Below are 19,779 nucleotides of genomic sequence, written 5' to 3' on the forward strand. Positions count from 1 at the left end.
CAGCGGGCAATAAATCAAAGCCCTGATTCAGTATCGCTGCTGTCCTTCAAGGGTCTTTTACATCTACAATTGCATGTGATCTTTTCTTCATTCACTAAGGTCTGATGGGCAGAAAATTCTGCAGCTGCTGGCTGGCGAGCAGGGCTGCTGGCCACTACCCATGGCTTTTTCCTCTTCCCTTCTGGAAACAAGTGGAAGAATGCAGCTGCCTGTGAGGCTTTATTTCAGGTTGGAAAATCTCCAAACTTAGACGGGGAAAAAACTGAGCGTGCCGTAAATCGGAGATGGCCTTGGACCAACCCCCTGGTTTCCAGCTACCAGCAGACAGTGGAAGATCACAGACTGAGAGGGGTCTGAGAACCACACAAGGGTGCAAGTCTCCAGACTAGAGCTCATACCATCCCCACCCACCCTGAATAAAGCCCCCAAACCTTAACATCTCCCCGTGGAACACCTTCTTCGAAAGATGCTTGAAAATGAGTCACTTCTTCCTTTGGGATTTCTTTAAGCCCTCCCTGGGGGTGTTCCAGGCCAGGCTGGATGGGGTTCCGAGCCTCCTGATCCAGTGGGAGGTGTCCCTGCCCATGGCAGGGGTGGAACTGGTTGGGCTTTGAGGTCCCTTCCAAACCAAACCAGTCCATGATTCTATAATATTCTTTTTGTTAGTAAATATTATTATGCTCCATTTTTAGATGGGAATTAGGAACACAGAGCTCAAGAGACTTGGCCAAGGTCTGAGAGAGTTTTTGGAAGAAGCAGAGATGCATTCCAGAGGCTGTGTTTCTGAGGCTGTTTCAATCACTAGACCACATATATAATTTTAAGGTTACAAAAACTGACTCTTTCGCATAATCACATTAATGATCTTTCTTTAATCTATGTAGACATTTTCGCAAGCTTGGATCCAAAGCGAGGAAACTGTTGGCACAATCTCTAGGACATAATCAGACTACAAAGCTACAGTGTTATGGCAAGCTGTAATTTCAAGCAACCGAGCAAGCTTTATTACTGCAACTGCCATTACAGAATGCTTATACAGCACAGCCACCAAGTCAACGGGATATTTAGATGCAGAATTAATGCAGAATAGCACCCAGTGCAAAGAACAAACACAATAAATAAAACACATTGTAGAGGCACAAGGTAGAAACACAGAAGAAAATGGGAGATCAAAAAATCATGGAATGGTTTGGGTCGGAAGGGACCTCAAAGCCCATCCAGTTCCAACAACAACTCCTACTGGATCAGGGGCTCCAAGCCCCACCCAACCTGGCCTTGAACCCCTCTAGGGATGGGGCAGCGACCACTGCTCTGGGCAACCTGGGTCAGGGCCTCACAACCCTCATCGTGAAGAATTTCTTCCTAATGTCTAATCTAAATCTTCCCCCGTCCAATTTAAAGCTATTGCCCCTTGTCCCGTCACTCCAGGCCCTTGTAAAAAGTCCCTCCTCCGCTTTCTTGTAGCCCCCTTCAGTTAATACTGATATTTAACGAGGCAGTTTCTTCCAGTTGATTCTGAGCATCTGCAGTTTGGTTTAACACTGGCAGGTTCTATTTTTTAACAACACAAGGAAAAGGTTAAAAAGTTTTAATAAAACCTGTAAATTGGTGCAACAGAACCTAGAGGAGATTTCACAGGAAGAGAGAGAAAGGGAAAGCCAGAAAGAAAGAGCAAAAGAGGAAGAGGGAAAGACAGAGTTAAAAAGAGAAAAATAGAGAAAGAAATAAAGAAAGGAAAAGAGAAATAAAAAGAAAAAGAGAGAGAAGCAGGAATATTTTGCCATCAGACAATCTGCAGCCGGCTTGCTTTTGACTTTCATACTCTATCTAAAAATACAAAATTGGGAGCATTGAAAAAGCGTTCCCAAATTAGCTTTTTAATAGAGATCGGAAGTTAAAAGGGGGCCGAGTCATGGGGGAAAAGCTATTCAGAATCACAGCCAGGCCAGTGCCAGCAAAGAGCGAGGCCAGGGAGCGAGAGAAGAGAGTCAGGAAGTTTTATGAAGTGATGACAGCGTAAATCACAGGAAAATCTCTCATACCAATAAAAGCCCAATGACATTTCTGGTTTTGCTTTCTTCTGAGCATCTGCAAGAGGAAAAGAGCAAGTGGAGATATCAGAAGGACTTTAAAGAGGAAAGCAGCTCTGAGGACAATGAATAAAGATGGATTCTGGATGCTTTGATTTGCTTAAATTCCTACAGGCACTGAAAGTTTCTCATGGAAGTTTCATGATTCACTTTGGACACAACTATTTGTGTCCAACACACAACTGCCAGCATCCATACTGCAAAGATAACAACACCCCACCCCGGCGTAACCTCATCAACCAGCCTGCAGACACCGTAACACAGCTTACTGATAGGACAGGGGGAACTCGTTCAGGGGGAGGATTACCCAGGACATTCAGAAATTAATATTATTAACTGCATTGAATCATCAGGGTTGAGACACCAAACTGGTCTGATCAGAGTTCTAATGTCAGAGTTTCCAGGTGACATTTTCCAAACCAGGCAATCTGAGCATTGAAGGGTTTGAGGAGGTGGGTGCCTAAATAAATAAATAATTTTAAGATAAGGTATTGGTGTAAGAACACTCAGAAGAAAGGCATGTTACAGTGGAGGTACACAAACCTTCCATACAAAGACAGACTGACAGAGCTGGGGTTGTTCAGCCTGGAGAAGAGAAGGTTCTGGGGAGACCTTAAAGCAGCTTCCAGTGCTGAAAGGGGTTCCAGGAAAGCTGGGGAGGGGCTCTTAATCAGGGAGTGCAGGGATAGGATGTGGGGGGGGACAGTTTGCAGCTGAAAGAGGGAAAATTGAGATGAGATCTTAGGGAGAAATGTTTTGCCGTGAGGGTGGGGAGGCCCTGGAACAGGTTGCCCAGAGCAGGGGTGGCTGCCCCATCCCTGGAGGGGTTCAAGGCCAGGTTGGATGGGGCTTGGACCCTCCAGTCCAGTGGGAGGTGTCCATTTCATTTCATGAAAACAGCCCCTAGTTAGCGATGGTTTTGTGATATTCCCATCTCCCCTCTTTTAAAACGACAGAAACCCCCGAGATCCCCCTCCTCCTTTCCTCTCTCCTCCCAGTGATCCCTCTGGATCCAGCGGGAAAGCCTAGCAACCTCCCGGGATGGAGGTCCCACACCCTGCCGACCACGCCGTGCGTGTCCGGGTGACACCTGCCGGCGGCTGGGAGGGAGGGAAGGAGGGAGGGAAGGAAGGAAAGGAAGGAAAGGGAAGAAGGGAGGGAGGGAAGGAAGGAGGGAAGGGAGGAGGGGAGGGAGGCGGCTCCGCGCGGACAGAGCCCCCGGAGCTGTCCGCCCGCCGTGGTGCTGATCGCCGCCCCCGCCCCTCCCGCGGAGCTGTCCGCCCGCCGTGGTGCTGATCGCCGCTCGCCGCCCCCGCCGGAGCCGGAGCCGCATGGCAGCGGGGCCGCTGGGCTGGAGCCGCGCGGGGCGGGGCGCCCTGAGGAGGTGAGGGGGGAGAAACCCGGGGGTGGGCGGGGGATCGGCCCCGGGAGGGGAGGAGGCGAGCGAGGGGCAGGAACGGTGCCCCCTGCTCACTCCCACGCCCGCTCCCTCCTCATCCTCTCCCTGCTCCCTCCTCATCCTCGCCACCGCTCCTTGCCTCTCCCACTCTCCTTCCCATCTGGTGGCTGCCCGGACCGTTCCAGCCCTTGAACTCCTGGCGATAGACTAAAGTCTAATACTGAGCTGTGGAAGGACGCGAGGTGATGGCAAGGCGGCTGAGCTCCTGTATTCCATGTATGTATGTGTCTTACTTTATGGAAGTCAGTAACTATCGCTGCGATGCATCGGTCGGCGCTGGGAGCTGCCCAGCAGAGCGGGGCATGGTTTGCTCTCATTTGGGCTTACAGTTACCTATTTAACAGAGATTTGCCGGGCAAACAGATAAATGAGCAAGGATTCCAGGTCTCTGAGTGTGTCAAGTCCAACTTCTGGCCGCAGGTGAAAGAGGGAGGCTGAGGTGCTGTGGAGACAGGACTGGTAAGCAGCAGGGCAAGTGAGAACAGTAGGATGAGGGGGTGAGGGGACAGGGAGATGGGAGAAGGAGAGAAGGAAAGATCAGTTTAAGAGTCAATTATTTTTATTCCTAACTGTAGCCTCCTGCCCTGGCTGAGGTGTTGGCTGTAGGTTGGTGATGCTGGAGGAATGGCTCATTGTCTTGTCCAGAAGGGACCTCTCCTGCATGGTCCTTGCTTGCCCAAGAGTCAGGGACACAGAGGGAGCTCCGGGAGAGACCAGTGAAGTTCATCCTATACTTTTTCCTCCCTTTATCCCCCACTTGCTACTGCTGGCACATTAGTATGCAGGGTAGGCTCTGCTGTGTATTTAATGATTCCATTTGCCGGTGTCTCTGTCAGCTCGCACCGCCTTCCTTCTGTCTTGCTTCACAGCCTGCCTCCCTGGGACCTGCCAGGTCCATCTCCCTGCTGTGTCCATGTGAGTGGACTCCCCAGGACCCGGCTGCCGTTTCCAGCTGGGTTAGGCAGAGAGAGCAAAGCTGTGAGCGGTACTGGAAGGGGAGGGGGCAAAACGAAGCAAGCTCAAGCAAAAGAGGCAGCAAGAGACTCCGTCTCGGCAGTAACGAGGGAGAAGCTGTTTAGTCATCTCTCTACATACTTTCACAATGATGATCACATTTACTGATTGCTTCTGACTGCGTTTAGAGAGGGAGTCAAGAGGCAGGCAGCACAGCCCACCTTTTATCCTGAGGAGTGACTGCTCCCTCCTCCGTACAGTTCCCCAGATTCAGCCCCACTTTGGGGTGCCGAGAGTGTCTTTCCTTGCCAGGTAAGGCATCGCTGCAAGCCGGCAAGATGGGGCTCTCAGGGCTGGCGGGGAGGGAGGGGAGAAGTTTGCATGCATTTTATCCCAAGCCTGTTGCTTTTGCTCCTAAATCTCTGCAGCGGTCTGAGGGAGGGGACGTTTTGTGGCAAGTTCTATTGTCTGATGTGATCGCGAAGGGAAGGGGATATGTGACTGGCAGAGGGTAGCAAAGCTTTGGCTGACATATTTGGCTTTAAAGCAAACGTATTGTTGCTGTCTGAGCCTGACCCAGCAAGGGCAGGGAAGGAGAGAAGGAACGATCTCAAGGCTCTTCACTCCCATTTGCAGCGTCTCACCCAGAAGCTCACAGCATGCTCATCGGTTGTGTCTTAAATCATCCCTGTCTGCTTTTAGAAAGGGAAATGCTGCGAGATTTTTGTTTTGCTTCTGCTTTCACAAGGCTACCAAGGGACATTTATTAAGGGTGGCATTGCCGGTGGGAGCTCGTGTGGTAAGAATCCACCGTTTCCTTCTTGACCCTTTCGGTGAATAGGAATAACTCTGCACTCTAAAGTTTTCCTCCAGAGCTTTGCTGACCTAGCCGTGCCTGCCAGGTTTTTGTTCAAAACTGGGCTGAACCCCAGGTGCCCACGGAGCGGCTGCAGTGCAAACGACCCGCGGGAGCCAGCGGTGCGCAGGGAGGGACGCGGATGGGGTCGGGAGCCCTGGGAGGGAGACAGTGGGCTCTGGCACTGGCTTTGCAATCAAATCTGCTTGCAGATTAGGACATTTCACTGTCCTAATAATTATCTAAAGAAAAATGATACTTTTCTGTATAGATGCTGACTTCTTTAAATCAGAAGGAGCCATTATTTTGTTTCATGTGCCAGGTCTTCCAAACCAGTTCCTTTCAAATTACATGTAGAAATTATGGTAATTAAAATTAGAAGGATGTGTACAGTTAAATATGTGCTTGTTCAAATGAAAGCACGTCTGTTTGCCCTGTGAGCTGACGAGAGACTGTCGCCTGTACAGTAGATTTTGAGTCTGGCCAATTGCCTTCCAGCCTAAAAAGCTTGGTTAGCAATTACCAAAACCCAGGCACGCAGAAAAGGAAGATCTTTTCAGTATTTTGTAGAGAAACTAGTTTGTTTATATTTTTTGCCCTAGCATAGTTTACACAGCTGTGAATTCCAAACCCAGTTTCCTCTCTCTATGCTCCATCTCACTCTGGGGAGGGGTTCCAAGGACTCACAGACATAAAAACCAAAACCCTTGCAGAGGGGATTTCATGACTCTTCTCCCTCTCCATCCTTCGATGCAGAGCTGAGAAAGTCTCTCTCTTTGTGCATTTTGAGGACCAAATAGGACAGATTCAATGCAACTTGAAAGATTAAGCTGTGTGCACTAAGTTTTCTTAACCAGCTGCATCTCTCGATCACCGAGAAAAGGGAACTAAACTTCCACAGCAGAAAGCCCCTCTCTTTCTCTTTTGTTTTAACCTCCTGCCCATTTCCTAGGTGAGTTATTTATAGCCTCCCCACATATTCTGCCAGCATGGAAGGATCCATTTTATCTTTAAAATTGATTTTAAAATGTCTAAGTCACTCCTGAGTTACCAGTGCTTCATTAGAACAATTAGACGTGAAGTATTTATAGTGCAGCAGCGGCTAATGTAGGTAACCTGGAATTTACAAAGTTAGCAAAGTAGAAAAGAGATTTCTAATGGGGTTGCCCTGAGGAATCAGGGGAGATGAGGATCCAGTGCAGTGCGGCGGGTCAGGTCACCGTACATCACCATCAGTTCTGGCACAATGGCTGGGATGGGGTCGCTAATTAAAATGAAAAGGAGGAGCAGAGAATTTATCAGCAGGGAAACCAGGAGCAGGATGCACTGTCTTGGGTCTCTTGTTTATTTGCCTGTGTGTTTCGGGTGATTAATGAATGAAATGACAGCTATTTCGCTGCCTCCTGTTTTCCAAACCTGTTCCTAATGCAGAGTTTCCTAAAATCCCAGAATGCCAGGTAGGAAGGGACCTCAGGGATCATCTAGTCCAACCTTTTTAGGTGTTCTATAGTTTAAATGATATAGACACAGTACCCTGCCCAGCTCAGTGTTAAAATTGTCTGGTGTAGAGGAATCCACCACTTCCCTGGGGAGACGATTCCAATGTTTCACTGTTCTCATGAGGAAAAGTTCTAAGATCCAGCACTGCAAGTGCAAAGAATCAGCAGCACCACCCTCAGAGCCCACCGTGCCCCTGGGGATTTGCCTTGTGGCTGAAGAGCAAGGTGTGTTTTCCAAATAGAGCAAAGAAAGTTTGCGATGCTGCGCTCTGCCTCTTCCCTGCACTGACAGAAGAGCCCTGGTCTCCAGAGCTGCCAGCCTGGCACTGCTAACGTGACAGAACTCCTCTTTAGGGGGATAGAAAAAGCAGCGCATGGTGATATTGAACAGTCCTTTAGAGGCAATTCATAGAATTCTGGAGTGGTTTGGGTTGGAAGGGACCTCAAAGCCCACCCAGTTCCCCCGCTGCCATGGGCAGGGACACCTCCTGCTGGATCAGGGGCTCCAAGCCCCATCCAACCTGGCCTTGAACCCCTCCAGGAATGGGGCAGCCACCACTGCTCTGGGCAACCTGGGCCAGGGGTCCCCAACCTCAGCGTGCAGAATTTCTTCCTAAGGTCTAATCTAAATCTTCCCCCTTCCAATCCACAGCCATTCCCTCTCATCCTATCACTCCAGGCCCTTGTAAAAAGCCCCTCCCTGGCTTTCCTGAAGCCCCTTTCTGTACTGGAAGCTGCTCTATGGTCTCCCCAGAGACCTTTCTTCCAGTGCCATGTTTATAAGCAAAGCATCTCCTCAGGACAAGCATCACTAAGGATTATTGTATGTTTCATAATTACAAAGCCTCTCCCAGCAGCAGTAGGACATGGCATGAGAGATCTCAATTGTCCTTTAGATCATACAATTACACAAAGATACTCCACATGGAGGTGCTGAACGTTAATGTGCCCTCAAGAGGAAGAGCATTTCTGCGAGCAGTGCAGTCATTTTCACCACAGATTGAGTCCATCACTTTCTATTCAGTATTTTGAAGAGCTGTTGAAATCAATAATGCTGCAGCCCTACTGGCTGGAATGGCAGCTTTCATATAATTAAGAAACTTCAGAGTAAAACAGCCTAGAAGATACCACACAGAGGATATAATTAGGCTTTGAGGGCCTGAGTCAGTGGAATCAATGGAATTTCCATTGATAAATTGACTTTGGGTAGGGCCCCTAATGCACCTTATGTGATAATGGCATCTTTCTCCAGATGATTTTATGGTAGAGTCAGAAAAACATTAAGGAAGTGAAAGTAAATACAAGTCAAAAGAACAGTTAAATCTTGTAAGAACTCTGCCCAAAGACCAGACGCAAAATAAAATTCATGGTTAGATAAGCACCACAACAACTCCTCTAACTTCAAGAGAACACCGGCTTCCAGTGCCCGAGGATCTGGACAAGCTGAAAAGCTCAAGGATCTGGTTTAGTAGTGAGCAGGTACGGTTGGACTTGATGATCTCAAAGGTCTTTGCCAACCAAACAATTCTATGATTCTAAGTTGGGATACTTTTCATCTAAAAATCAAACGTGCAGTGAATATATTGCATTTCAGCCTAAAGGTCCTTCAGTTCTTCAGCTGAAGGACTTCTGCCTCTGTGAGTTTGGAAGTCATCAAGGTATCTTCCTGCTGGAAGGTAGCAGTCCATATTTGCAGGCTTCCTTCAGTCTGTTCTTCTTGGTAATCAATTCATGGCTTAATCCATCAGCTTTCACACATGGGATTCAAGCTTATTCTTGAACCTGAGCAATGTTTCCCCCTGAGTCAGAATGTTCCTCTGCTCCGGGGGAGCAGTGCAGTATTTCACACGAGCAAAACCCATTTCTAAAGGAATGAGAACAGCCAAAAAATGCTGGTTGGGCCACATTTTTACTCAAAGTTGGAAGAAAACTAATGAAAACCAGGGGAGATTTTTTTGTTTCTTGAAACTGAATATGTTCTTAGAGTGAGATTCATTAGACATTGAAGCTTTTCCAGACTGGAAGCGCAGCTCAGTCCAGTCGTGGCTTTCCATGGCAAGCAGCTCCGACCACAAGCTCATTCACTGGAGGTGCCAGCTCCTTCTTGACAGCTGCAGTTAAACTGATGAGTGTGAGGCTTACACCTGGGGAATTATGGATTAGTCTTGTTTGTAAGGAAGCAAATATAAATTAGTGTGTTTATGCTACTTTTAAAATGCTTTTAATGAGGAATCATTTGCTATTCAAAATTTCAAGCTATAATAATGCCATAACCCCGCTGAGCCGAATTTCACGTGCCTTGTTTAACGTCAGTTTTCAAATGGGAGATGAGGGCAAGCCAGTCGGTTTAAATTCTTGCATACATACCAATAGCTGACTCGTTAGCACAGCAGAGCGAGACACCCAGCTTGACTGCATGTTGTGTTTCTGTTTTGTTCTCTGTTTTAGATGGAACTGATCTGACTTGCAGCAGGTCTCCGGAGCAGTCTCACCGTCTTCTCCAGTAACAAGGCCTGGGGTCACCATGGCAGCAGGAGTAGCAGCGTGGTTGCCCTTTGCCAGGGCAGCTGCCATAGGATGGATGCCAGTGGCCAGCTGCCCCATGCCCCTGGCTCCAACGGAGAAAAACAAGAGGCAGGATGAGCTGATCATTCTCAATGTGAGTGGCAGGCGATTCCAGACCTGGAGGACTACACTGGAGAGATACCCGGACACTCTCCTGGGCAGCACCGAGAAGGAGTTCTTCTTCAACGAAGACACTAAGGAGTACTTCTTTGACCGGGACCCTGAGGTCTTTAGGTGCATCTTAAATTTTTACAGAACTGGCAAGTTGCACTATCCCAGGTACGAGTGCATCTCTGCTTATGACGAAGAGCTTGCTTTCTATGGGATCCTTCCTGAAATCATCGGGGACTGCTGCTATGAAGAGTACAAAGACAGAAAGCGGGAAAATGCAGAGCGGCTGATGGATGACAATGACTCAGAAAACAACCAAGAAGGGTCCATGCCATCCCTGAGCTTCCGGCAGACCATGTGGCGAGCCTTCGAGAACCCCCACACCAGCACCTTAGCCTTAGTCTTTTACTACGTCACCGGTTTCTTTATCGCTGTCTCTGTGATCACTAATGTCGTGGAAACTGTCCCTTGTGGCACGGTGCCTGGAAACAAGGAGCTTCCATGTGGGGAAAGATACGCTGTGGCTTTCTTTTGCTTGGACACGGCTTGCGTGATGATTTTCACAGTTGAGTACCTGTTGAGACTCTTCGCGGCCCCAAGTCGCTACAGATTCATTAGAAGCGTGATGAGCATCATTGACGTGGTGGCCATCATGCCGTACTACATTGGCTTGGTGATGACCAACAACGAGGACGTCAGCGGCGCCTTTGTGACACTAAGGGTTTTTAGGGTTTTCAGGATTTTCAAGTTCTCTCGCCATTCCCAAGGCTTAAGAATCTTGGGCTACACCTTGAAGAGCTGTGCCTCCGAGCTTGGCTTTCTCCTCTTTTCCCTCACTATGGCAATCATCATCTTTGCAACTGTGATGTTTTATGCAGAGAAAGGGTCCTCGGCAAGCAAATTCACCAGTATTCCTGCTTCCTTTTGGTACACTATTGTAACCATGACAACACTGGGGTGAGTATTACTTTTTCTCTCTTACTGAGCAGCAGGCAAGCATGTTCTTGGAGCTTGACTTCAGTTACTCCTAAGCATTTTCCTGGGTGCATGTTTGAAAAGGGGCTGGAATTAAGGGGTTGATTGTTCTTTGCCTTCCAACTTCGGGAATTGATGCTTACGCAAAGCTGTGTAACACAGAGAAAGCACTTACACCTACTTAACAACAGCTTGGCATGACGGGAAAAGAGAGCAGGAGGAGCAAGACTGAGAAGTAGCAGTTCTTGTTTCACACTCCTTCTGAAGGAGAGAAGAGTGAACATGGATGCAAAGGAGCTGGCAGCTAGAGCTTACGGGTTTGTCAGACATTCATTTGAGCTGTGGGTTTCACACAAGGTTGCTGACGTGCACGTTGTCTCTTTTTGCGATGTCAGGCATTGTTTCTTTCATCACTTGGCGTGCCGGGAACTATAGATTTGCTGAGTTCAAATGAATATTGTGGGCTGCTGTACTGAAAATACTCCATGATCTCCAGGACATGATCTGGGTTTTAATTAATTGAGCAGGATATGAGCTTCTTCTCTGGGTTTAGTTACAAGTTAAAAAAAATACTATGAGTTTGCTGTAGCAGTTGCAGTAGAATTTCAAACATTCCCACGGACGAGTACAAAGATAATGGTATCAAAGCAAGGGGAATGTAGCCTGGAGGGCAGTTTTTTCCCTTATATTTCATTTCTGTCATACAGATGTTTCTACTGTGATTATAGATCCGAGCTTCTGTTGCTCTGAACTAAAACCTTTGTAAGCAGAATGACCAAACCCTCACCCTGGCAAGGTTACGTAAAAGAAAGTCGGCATCACAGGCTGCTGCTTCAGGCAGGCACGAAGTTAGGATCGAACACAACCTCTTCATTCCACACATCACAGCAACGCACAAAGTTTACAGTTACTTCGCAAAGCGTTTTCCCACTGGAGAGTTCACACAGTTTAATATTCAGATGTAGACAAGTCTCATTCTTGTGATACGGTGACCACTTTTTCTCTGAAGTGCTTTCGATTTTAAACACTTCTCTGTGCCCATTATACATGAACAGGCTCACAGTAGCACTTTTAAATTATTAAAATCATAATTCAGCTGTCAGGAAGGCGCAGAATCTGAGCATATGACAACCGCAAATCTGAATTTCTTCATTAAATGAAAATGTAGAGCATGTTTGTCATAGTCACCAAGAGATCTCTTTTTCCTCAACATCTAAGCAAAGTGTGGCAAAGCTAAGGGCCTTAAGAAAAGAAGTCAGTGCTTCGGAATTGGAGCAGGGCTTTAGATCCCAGTGCTCCCCACCCTGTGGTTCAGCTTTCCCTATTCTGCCCGCTCCATGCTGGTCAGTTCCCACCCTCCCGTCCCTGACACTGTATCTGAGCAGCTTCAGAGGGACCCTCGTCCTGGGCGGCTTCTCCATGCACCCTCTCCACAAGAGGGAAAGCCACGAAAACACAGTCCTGTTGTCCAGGTTCTGTTTAACAACAATCACACCCATGCTTCCATCTACACACGCTTGTGCACGTTCGCGTGGGCATTGTTGTATCTTTGTGACGGTGAAGCTGGGGTCAAGGCATCGTTCTGTGTTGTTTGGGAACAAAGCCCTTTGCGAAAGACACACAGAACTTGCTGTGGTGCAGTTGAGTCTCTGTTCCCATCGGTGCAGTGAGTTGGACTTGTTCTCTTTCCCTTCCTTTCTGAACGCAGGGGTAGACAAACCAGAATGCTCCTGAGCACTTTAGAGTGCATTCGGTCTGTTGTAATCACAGAAATTGTGGATGAATGAGTGCCTTTAATGAGTTGACGAGAATTTAAGAAACCATGCATTTAAACACGGCTTTGCAAGAGCTCATGGGGAAGAGATCTGTAACATGGGAGCAAAACCTTAAAGCTTTAACTTCTCTTATCGCTGATTGGGGATTGCTGTTGCAGGATCTTAATTAGAACAGGTGTCTCTAGCAAACAGTCTATCAGCTCGGTTCAGTGCTGTATCACAGACTTAAAAGAAGCTCAGAAACCTCGGTGTCAGCAGGCCCTGAAGAGCCCCTGTGCTCTCTGACAACCCCGCCTGCCCAGGACAGCATTCAGCAGGTACCTGGCGCTCCCTCACCTGAGCCCCTGTCACCAAACGCTCTCCACTGGCTTGCCCAAAACCCCTGCTGGGAAGAGAAGTTGTTACCGTGAGCCATAAACCCCCAATTCCTGTCAGACCAGCTCTGCAGAGCGCCCCCCGGGCCCCTCGGCCAGGCACCTCTTGGAGCTGGTCGGGGCAGTGGTGGAGACGCGAGGACAGCGCTGGTGGAGCAAAGCGACTGCGGTGCCAGCACCAGCCCCTGGCTCGTGCAACAGCTCTTTCCCGTGGCTTGGCATCACGGCCCAGAAACCCATCAACTCCAGAAACGAAGCCTTTGGCTCGCGGTCATTTCCACCTTCCTGACTCCCACCGTGCATTAACACCGCCCGGAGCCCCTTCAAAGCCCCATAAAGCCTTTCTGGTTTGACAAATGGGTATTTTCATCCAATATATCATATACATCTCCCTTAAGAAGTCATTTCACTGCGTTTGGAAGGATCTTGTTACTAATGAGAGCCCTGGCAATTCCTGTCCCACAGACTTTGCCAAATAAGCAGCCAAAGTCTCAAACGCACTTCTTAATCCATCAGGCTCTGCCTCGGTCGTGGCTGCCAGGGCGCTCCTTGCATTTATAAATATCTCACATATTTTCTGCTATTTACCATTAATAATTCAGACAGCATTTAAGAGAAGAAAATATAAAGCACAACAGTTTTTAACTCAAATCTATCCACGTATATATGCATTTTTGGTTTTGAACGCTGAAATAATTAAACCCAGATGAGTGAACGTTTCCCTGGCACTGGGATTCCAGCACTGCTTGTGACAGAGTGCTCTGTGACAGTGATTTGGAACATGCAGGATAACATCTCCTGTGTTATTAAAGCATTAAAAAATTAGCTCAGTTTATATAACAGGGGAAGTTTACTTACACCAACCAACCAACGCTGGCAATAGGAGACCATTAACTCTCCCACTGCGCTTGTTATTCCAGGTTCCCAAGTATCTTCAGGACACAACTGAGTTTCCAGACCGACCCATAAATGAAAAGCAATAAAAATGCATTCATTGAAAGGGAAGCACTGCATAAAATAAAATAAGGGCTGGGTTTTGGAGGGGAGGGTGTTACTCTACAAATCAGTTTTGAGGAACGCAGTATGACTTGGAAGGTCCTTAGGCAGCTAACGACCCAAGGAGAAGAGTACAAGAGTTGTTCGGGAATGGGAAAGGAAGCAAAGGAATTGAATTACATTGACCCTGCCTCTCGGACGCCTCTGCTGTGCTCATCAGGCCTGGTTTAACAGAGGCTGCTTTTAATTTAGCACGATTTAAATCTTGCTCAGGAGGTTTTATAATGAAAGCATTATTCTTGGGTGCATCTTAAATCAATTTGAATTACTGAAACAACTATTCAAAATTAATTCAAAATCAGCTCTCCAATTCATGCAGAAACATTTTTCTCCAGAGGCCAACAGCTATCCATCTTCTCTCGTCTAAAACAGCAATACAATAAATACTAGTTTCGCCAGTTCCCTTTCTCTTTTTTACAGGAGGTTTTGACCCCCAGGACCCTGCACCTCAGAAATCATAGAATCCTGGAATGGGTTGGGTTGGAAGGGACCTCAAAGCCCATCCAGTCCCACCCCTGCCCTGGGCAAGGACACCTCCCACTGGATCAGGGGCTCCAAGCCCCATCCAACCTGGCCTTGAACCCCTCCAGGGATGGGGCAGCCACCCCTGCTCTGGGCAGCCTGGGCCAGGGCCTCCCCACCCTCACAGCAAAACATTTCTGCCTAAGATCTCATTTCAGTCTCCCCTGGTCCCCTTCGTTAGCATTCAGGTCCCTGTCTTGGGTTTTAGCTGACTCGATGTGCAACAGACACTGGTTTTACATCTATATAGACAGTTTAATTACCATAAATTTTGTTACCTCGTTACCAGCGTGTTGGTTTTATTTACTTTTAAATAGCATTCGGTTGCAGACGGGGCACTTTCTCTGCCTGTCAGCACGCATCACAAACACGGCTGCGCTACGACACCACTCTCACCACCAAACCCCACACTGTTTTTGCCCAGGGCGCATATTTTTCTAAGCTTTTTATAGGTGTTTTCATTTCTCCTGACAGCAGCAGTCTGTCGCGCGCTCGGGCAGTGTCTGCGACCTGCGGCACCGGCAGCAAATTGGAGTTGTAAGCGCCACATCTACCTGCACCATCCCAGGGCATGGAGAGGCTCCCCCGGGCTCTGTGGAGCATCACAGCCGGGATCTCTACCTGGGGCATGCCAGAGGGGAACACCTGGAGCAGGCACTGTCATGGAATCATAGAATCACGGAGTGGTTTGATTTGGAAGGGACATAAAGCCCATCCAGTTCCACCCCTGCCACAGGCAGGGACACTTCCCACCAGATCAGGGTGCTCCAAGCCCCATCCAACCTGGCCTTGGACACCTCCAGGGAGGGGACATCCCCATCCCTGCATGGTAGAGCAGGCTGAAAATCCCTCAGCACATCCTCAAGGGAATTGGCACTAAGATCTTTGAGACATTTGTGCCAAGAAACCAGCAGTACCAGGGAAGAGAGGCTTCCGATGGGTTTTGATCTGGTTTGAGCTCAGCGATATGCTGTGTGATTTGCTATCACCTAACGAAGGCTGCGCTCCTACAGCTCAGCGCCCGTGGGGTGGTCCTAGGAGAATCCATCTTCTGTCTGGCTATCTCCCTTACAATTTGCAAGAACATAATGGTTCTGAGATCACTATCCCTCTTTCAGACGCGGCTGTGCTGGTCAATGAGTTTGAAAGATACACATCAGTGCGCTTGGACAACACAGTCCTCTCTCGGGAATTCATTTAAGGAACCAGGTTAACGCTAGGAAGTCAATAAAACAGATGTGCTGGCCTGGTTATGTCAACAGCCGGATCTAGAGAGAGATCTGAGGTTTCTTGCAGTCGTTATCAGCCGAGTGCTTAGAGAGCAGGGATTTGGGAGCAGGGGTCTGTGCTGGCTTGTCTTGGTGGAGGCTGGTACCTGTGCTTCTGCAGAGTGGGGGTTGGCGAGAGAGCAGGGGGAGCTGCCACACCACCCCTCCTTCTGAAAGAAGCATCGTTCCTCAGTTTGCTTCTTTCTTGGCCTTCGTTTTTTATTGGTATTTAATCATGGACAAGAAGGGATGCAATATAAGCACGTGGGATGCTTGCTGCAGAACTGCTGACAGCTGGGCTAGCACGGACGTACTGAGCACTGACCACGTTCCTCGCACACGCCACCAGCTCCCGAGTGAACTGACCTCGCTGCAGCTCCTGCTCCAGTGAAAAGCACCAAAACCACCTGAGCTGACAGCAACCTCCCTTCACCCTCCTGCATCCAAACTGAGAGGAGTTTGCAAAGGAAGGAAAGTACTAAATTAGCTCGGGAGCGCTGCCATTCCCAGCTTCTGCACAAAGATCGTTGCTTAGCTCAGTGATCACATTGCGCGTGTCGGTACTTCAGTAACTGCCATTGAAGTTGTTCAGCATGGGGAAGAGAAGGCTCTGGGGAGACCTCACAGCAGCTTCCAGTATGGAAAGGGGCTCCAGGAAAGCTGGGGAGTTTACAAGGACACATAGTGATAGGATGAGAGGGAATGGCTTTATATTGGAAGGGGGAAGATTTAGATTAGATTAAAAATTAGGAAGAAATTCTTCATACTGAGTGTGGGGAGGCCCTGGCCCAGGTTGCCCAGAGCAGGGGTGGCTGCCCCATCCCTATAGAGGGGTTCAAGGCCAGGTTGGATGGGGCTCGGAGCCCCTGATCCAGTGGGAGGTGTCCCTGCCCCTGGCAGGAGGTGGGACTGGATGGGCTTTGAGGTCCCTTCCCACCCAAACCGTTCCAGGATTCTATGGAATGGCTTTAATAGAAACACTACTTTGCATATTTAGCATTATCAGATGGGGAGATGAATGAGATGGAGGATCTCTCCTTTGTAAAGCAAAGCACAAAGATTTCATCGCTCTGACCATTTCCCATCCAGTCATCAATTCTCACAGCCACAGGCCAAAGGATTTAATACACAGAAAGCCCAATCAAACAATGAATTCACGGAGCTACACAAAGAAGCCATTTCCTTGAGCTTTCATTCTTTTGACTCCAGCTTCATCTCACACGTAGCGTGCATCAATTTTCCTCTCCTAATGGGTTTACAGATATTGTGTGCAAAACGTCTTTGTATCAGAAACCACAGACGGAACCTTTTCCCTTCACTGTCTCGATGTAAATCTCAGGCAAGCATCTAATTTTCAAGCTATTTGTATTCACCAAAACCCCAGAAGTATTAAAATACCTTTATTCATTCGCAGAGCAAGTGGAATTCACCGGATTTTTCTCTGTCTTCAAAAATACATTTCTCCGTCCTTAGGCTTTTTGTGCCTTTGGGTATTTGCAATGATTGCACGGATATGCAAACACACCAAATTTAATGTGCGCGGCAAAATAACCTTCCTTTAGGGTAAACTCCTTGTGTGAGAAGTGGATTACTTTGAACGAGGCCAAGTCATGGTACTGGCTAAAATCGTAGCGTGACTGCTAAATTCACCAGTGGAAGCCTTGGCAGAGATGCATCTTTAGCAACATTTACACATCTTTTCTAAGCTCCTCTTTCTTTTTTCCCCCCTTCCTTTCCAGCCTGCATCGCAGTAACAGCCCGAGCAATACAGATTAAAGCTAACATTGTGTTTTCATTGGAGATGAAGGGAAGTGATTGGCTTGCTGACTGGATCTGAGCTATTTTTAGCCTCGTAAAATGATAATTTCATAACAGCGCTGACCCAGTAAAAGTAATTACTTTACAGAGATCAGCTGAAAATAAGGGACAGAGTAGCCACTGTCAGTCGGAAAGCAGGGAAAGGGGAAGGGAAGTCATAGGCCCTGCAACCAATTAGTCAAAACTAATTACGTCTCTGATTACAGCCCACGCGGTTGGAATCAGTTCTCAGTGCGAATCATGGAGGACAGAGGGAGTTTCCGAGCGCCCGGTGCAGCCCCTCTGGCCCGAGGTTAATCCCCTGCCCAGACAGCAGCCACCCTCGCTCCTCACAGATGCCATCTGTGCATCACAGCCCTACCTAAACGTCCCTACCCGAGGGACTGAGCATGGGGCACCTAAAATATGGAATTAAGTTCCTGCCCAACTTCAATATTAGGAAAACAAACAATATGAGACCTTTATATTGCAATTTTTTATGGGTTCTGTGCATCCAGCCAAAAAGCAGGAGCACCCATCACCAAACCCAACTTAATTCTAGGCTGTGGAGGAGCGTCTCAGGCACTGTAGTGGGATGCATTAAAAAACAAGAAAAAACTACAAGAAAAAGTATAAGATAAACACAGAAACCTTTTCTCGGCATCAGCCAGCACTCTTCCCTGCCACCCACCACACTCACAGCTCCCATTTCTGGTACCATGGCGCTCGCGGTGAACATTTCTGCAGGGTTTCGGCAGAAGCCGTGTGCTGTTTGCATTTAACGCAGAACCTCCCCGCCCTTCGCACCAGCCCATGCAGACAGCTGGGACGGAGCTGCCAAAGCGCGTTACCAGAGGACGCGGCAGGTTTATTTATATTTCATGCGGCACAAGCCCCAGCAGCAGCGATACCCGAAGCCAGCGGCTGCTTTGTGCGCCGCTCATGGAAGCGCTCGGGCGCTGCGCTGCCACGCACGCCCCTGACCATCACGGCACCTGTGGGTCGGTGCCGGCTGCCTCACGAGGCTTGTTGGAGGGGCCCCTCAGCTGCAGGGATGGTCCAGGGGGAGCATCACCGCTCAGAAGTTGAGGAAGAGAAGAGCCATTTACCCATTGCCCTCCCGCTCTCGCTGCTTTGACGCCCAGCACAGAAATCCTTTTTCTCTCCAACTCCACCACATCTGCTGTGAATGTATTAGTATTTTCCTTCGGTGCAGGCAGCCTGCTGAATGTTTTTACTGCAAAGCAGGAAGGCAGAGTTCAGCCGAGCTCTGCCTTCTCCTGGACAGGCGATGCCTGCAGAAACAGACTGTGCCTATTTAACTATTTACCACTGCTACATTAGAGCACATTCAAGGGCTGTAATTCACCTCTTGAAGTTACAAGTAAGTGTGGAAGAGTTATTTTAAAATCAATATCTAGCAGAATGCCATTGTTCCAACATTAAAACCTGCTGGGAAATTACTAGGAGGCATGTGGCAAGTCAAATCACCACCTGCCAGAGGAGGAAACAATTCATTACTCCTCTAAAAGGTGTGAGTCTTTACTGGCTTTTCGTTCTGGTTTGCAGCTTCAGAAAAGACGCTGGAGCATCTGGCTCTTTCTTTCCCTCATTCTTTCCTCACTCTTTTGTTCCGGCTCTACATTGTGGACTTCCCTCACTTGCCACACGGGACGCGGGTCAGGGGACAAGCGCAGCAATGGCATTGCTGTCGTTGCTCCTGATGGAGGGCAGCACTCTGCCTGTGAATTATCTCTCACCTCTAAAAGCATCTGCAACAACAAAACCAGAATGGGCAGCCACTCAAAGCCATTTTCCACACAGGCTCTTGGCCGCCTGGGTTCAAGAGAGCTGCTGCTCGCAGCTTCGCCTGCCATCTGCGGCAAAATTCAAACACAGATCAGCTTTAGCTTTTTTAGCTTCAGGACTTTGCAGAATTTGGCTGAGGTACCTCCCCAGAAAGCCCTTGAGAAGGACCATTTGCTTCTGAAGAGAAGCGAACCGGGCTGCAGGCCCCTGAAACATAAGCTTAGAGAGATGCAGAGGTCCCAGTGCCACGGTGCTGCGGTGCCTCCTGATAACAAGGTCAAATAACCCAAGCACTAATTTTCATTGTACGGGGGAAGCAGGCGCCGCTGCAGGACGTGCACCACTTACGGGTGTGCTGGACGCTCCTGCGGCCGCACGCGCCGGCACCCATAAACCTCGCCCAGCTCTGCAGCAGGAGCGAAAGCTGCTGGGCTCACTTCTAGCAGCTCTGCTCAGCAAACAACACGTTCTCACCGTTGTGAAGTACCCTTAGCTTTTCATTACTGGTAATTATTTCTCTCATCCTTATTGCTTTATTCCTTCTGTGCACGGGATTCCCTTTGCTGTCTAAATGACCCAGACTGCTGTGGTTTTGCTCATCTTGCCTGTAGACACAGGGTTTCACATCAGATGTGAAAACATCACATGATAAAACCTTGAATCACTTCC

The 19,779-nt window shown here is 48.4% G+C and overlaps 1 protein-coding gene across 4 annotated transcripts in view; it reads left to right on the plus strand.

Annotated features, from left to right (window-relative positions):
• The first annotated feature begins 3,609 nt into the window (after positions 1–3,609).
• The window catches only part of KCND3 (potassium voltage-gated channel subfamily D member 3), a 109,649-nt gene continuing 93,479 nt past the window's right edge, over positions 3,610–19,779 (plus strand). For 3 of the 4 annotated variants that reach the window (XM_069876108.1, XM_069876106.1, XM_069876109.1), the window contains exons 1-2: positions 3,610–3,765; positions 9,307–10,491. In XM_069876108.1, coding sequence (XP_069732209.1) covers positions 9,383–10,491 — 1,109 coding nt within the window. In that variant the 5' untranslated portion in view covers positions 3,610–3,765; positions 9,307–9,382. Of the gene's footprint in view, positions 3,766–4,558; positions 5,303–9,306; positions 10,492–19,779 lie in introns of those variants that run through there. The other variant, XM_069876107.1, reaches the window with a different exon arrangement.

This window comes from Phaenicophaeus curvirostris, chromosome 24 (assembly GCF_032191515.1).
Source record: "Phaenicophaeus curvirostris isolate KB17595 chromosome 24, BPBGC_Pcur_1.0, whole genome shotgun sequence".
Classification (NCBI taxonomy): Eukaryota; Metazoa; Chordata; class Aves; order Cuculiformes; family Cuculidae; genus Phaenicophaeus; species Phaenicophaeus curvirostris.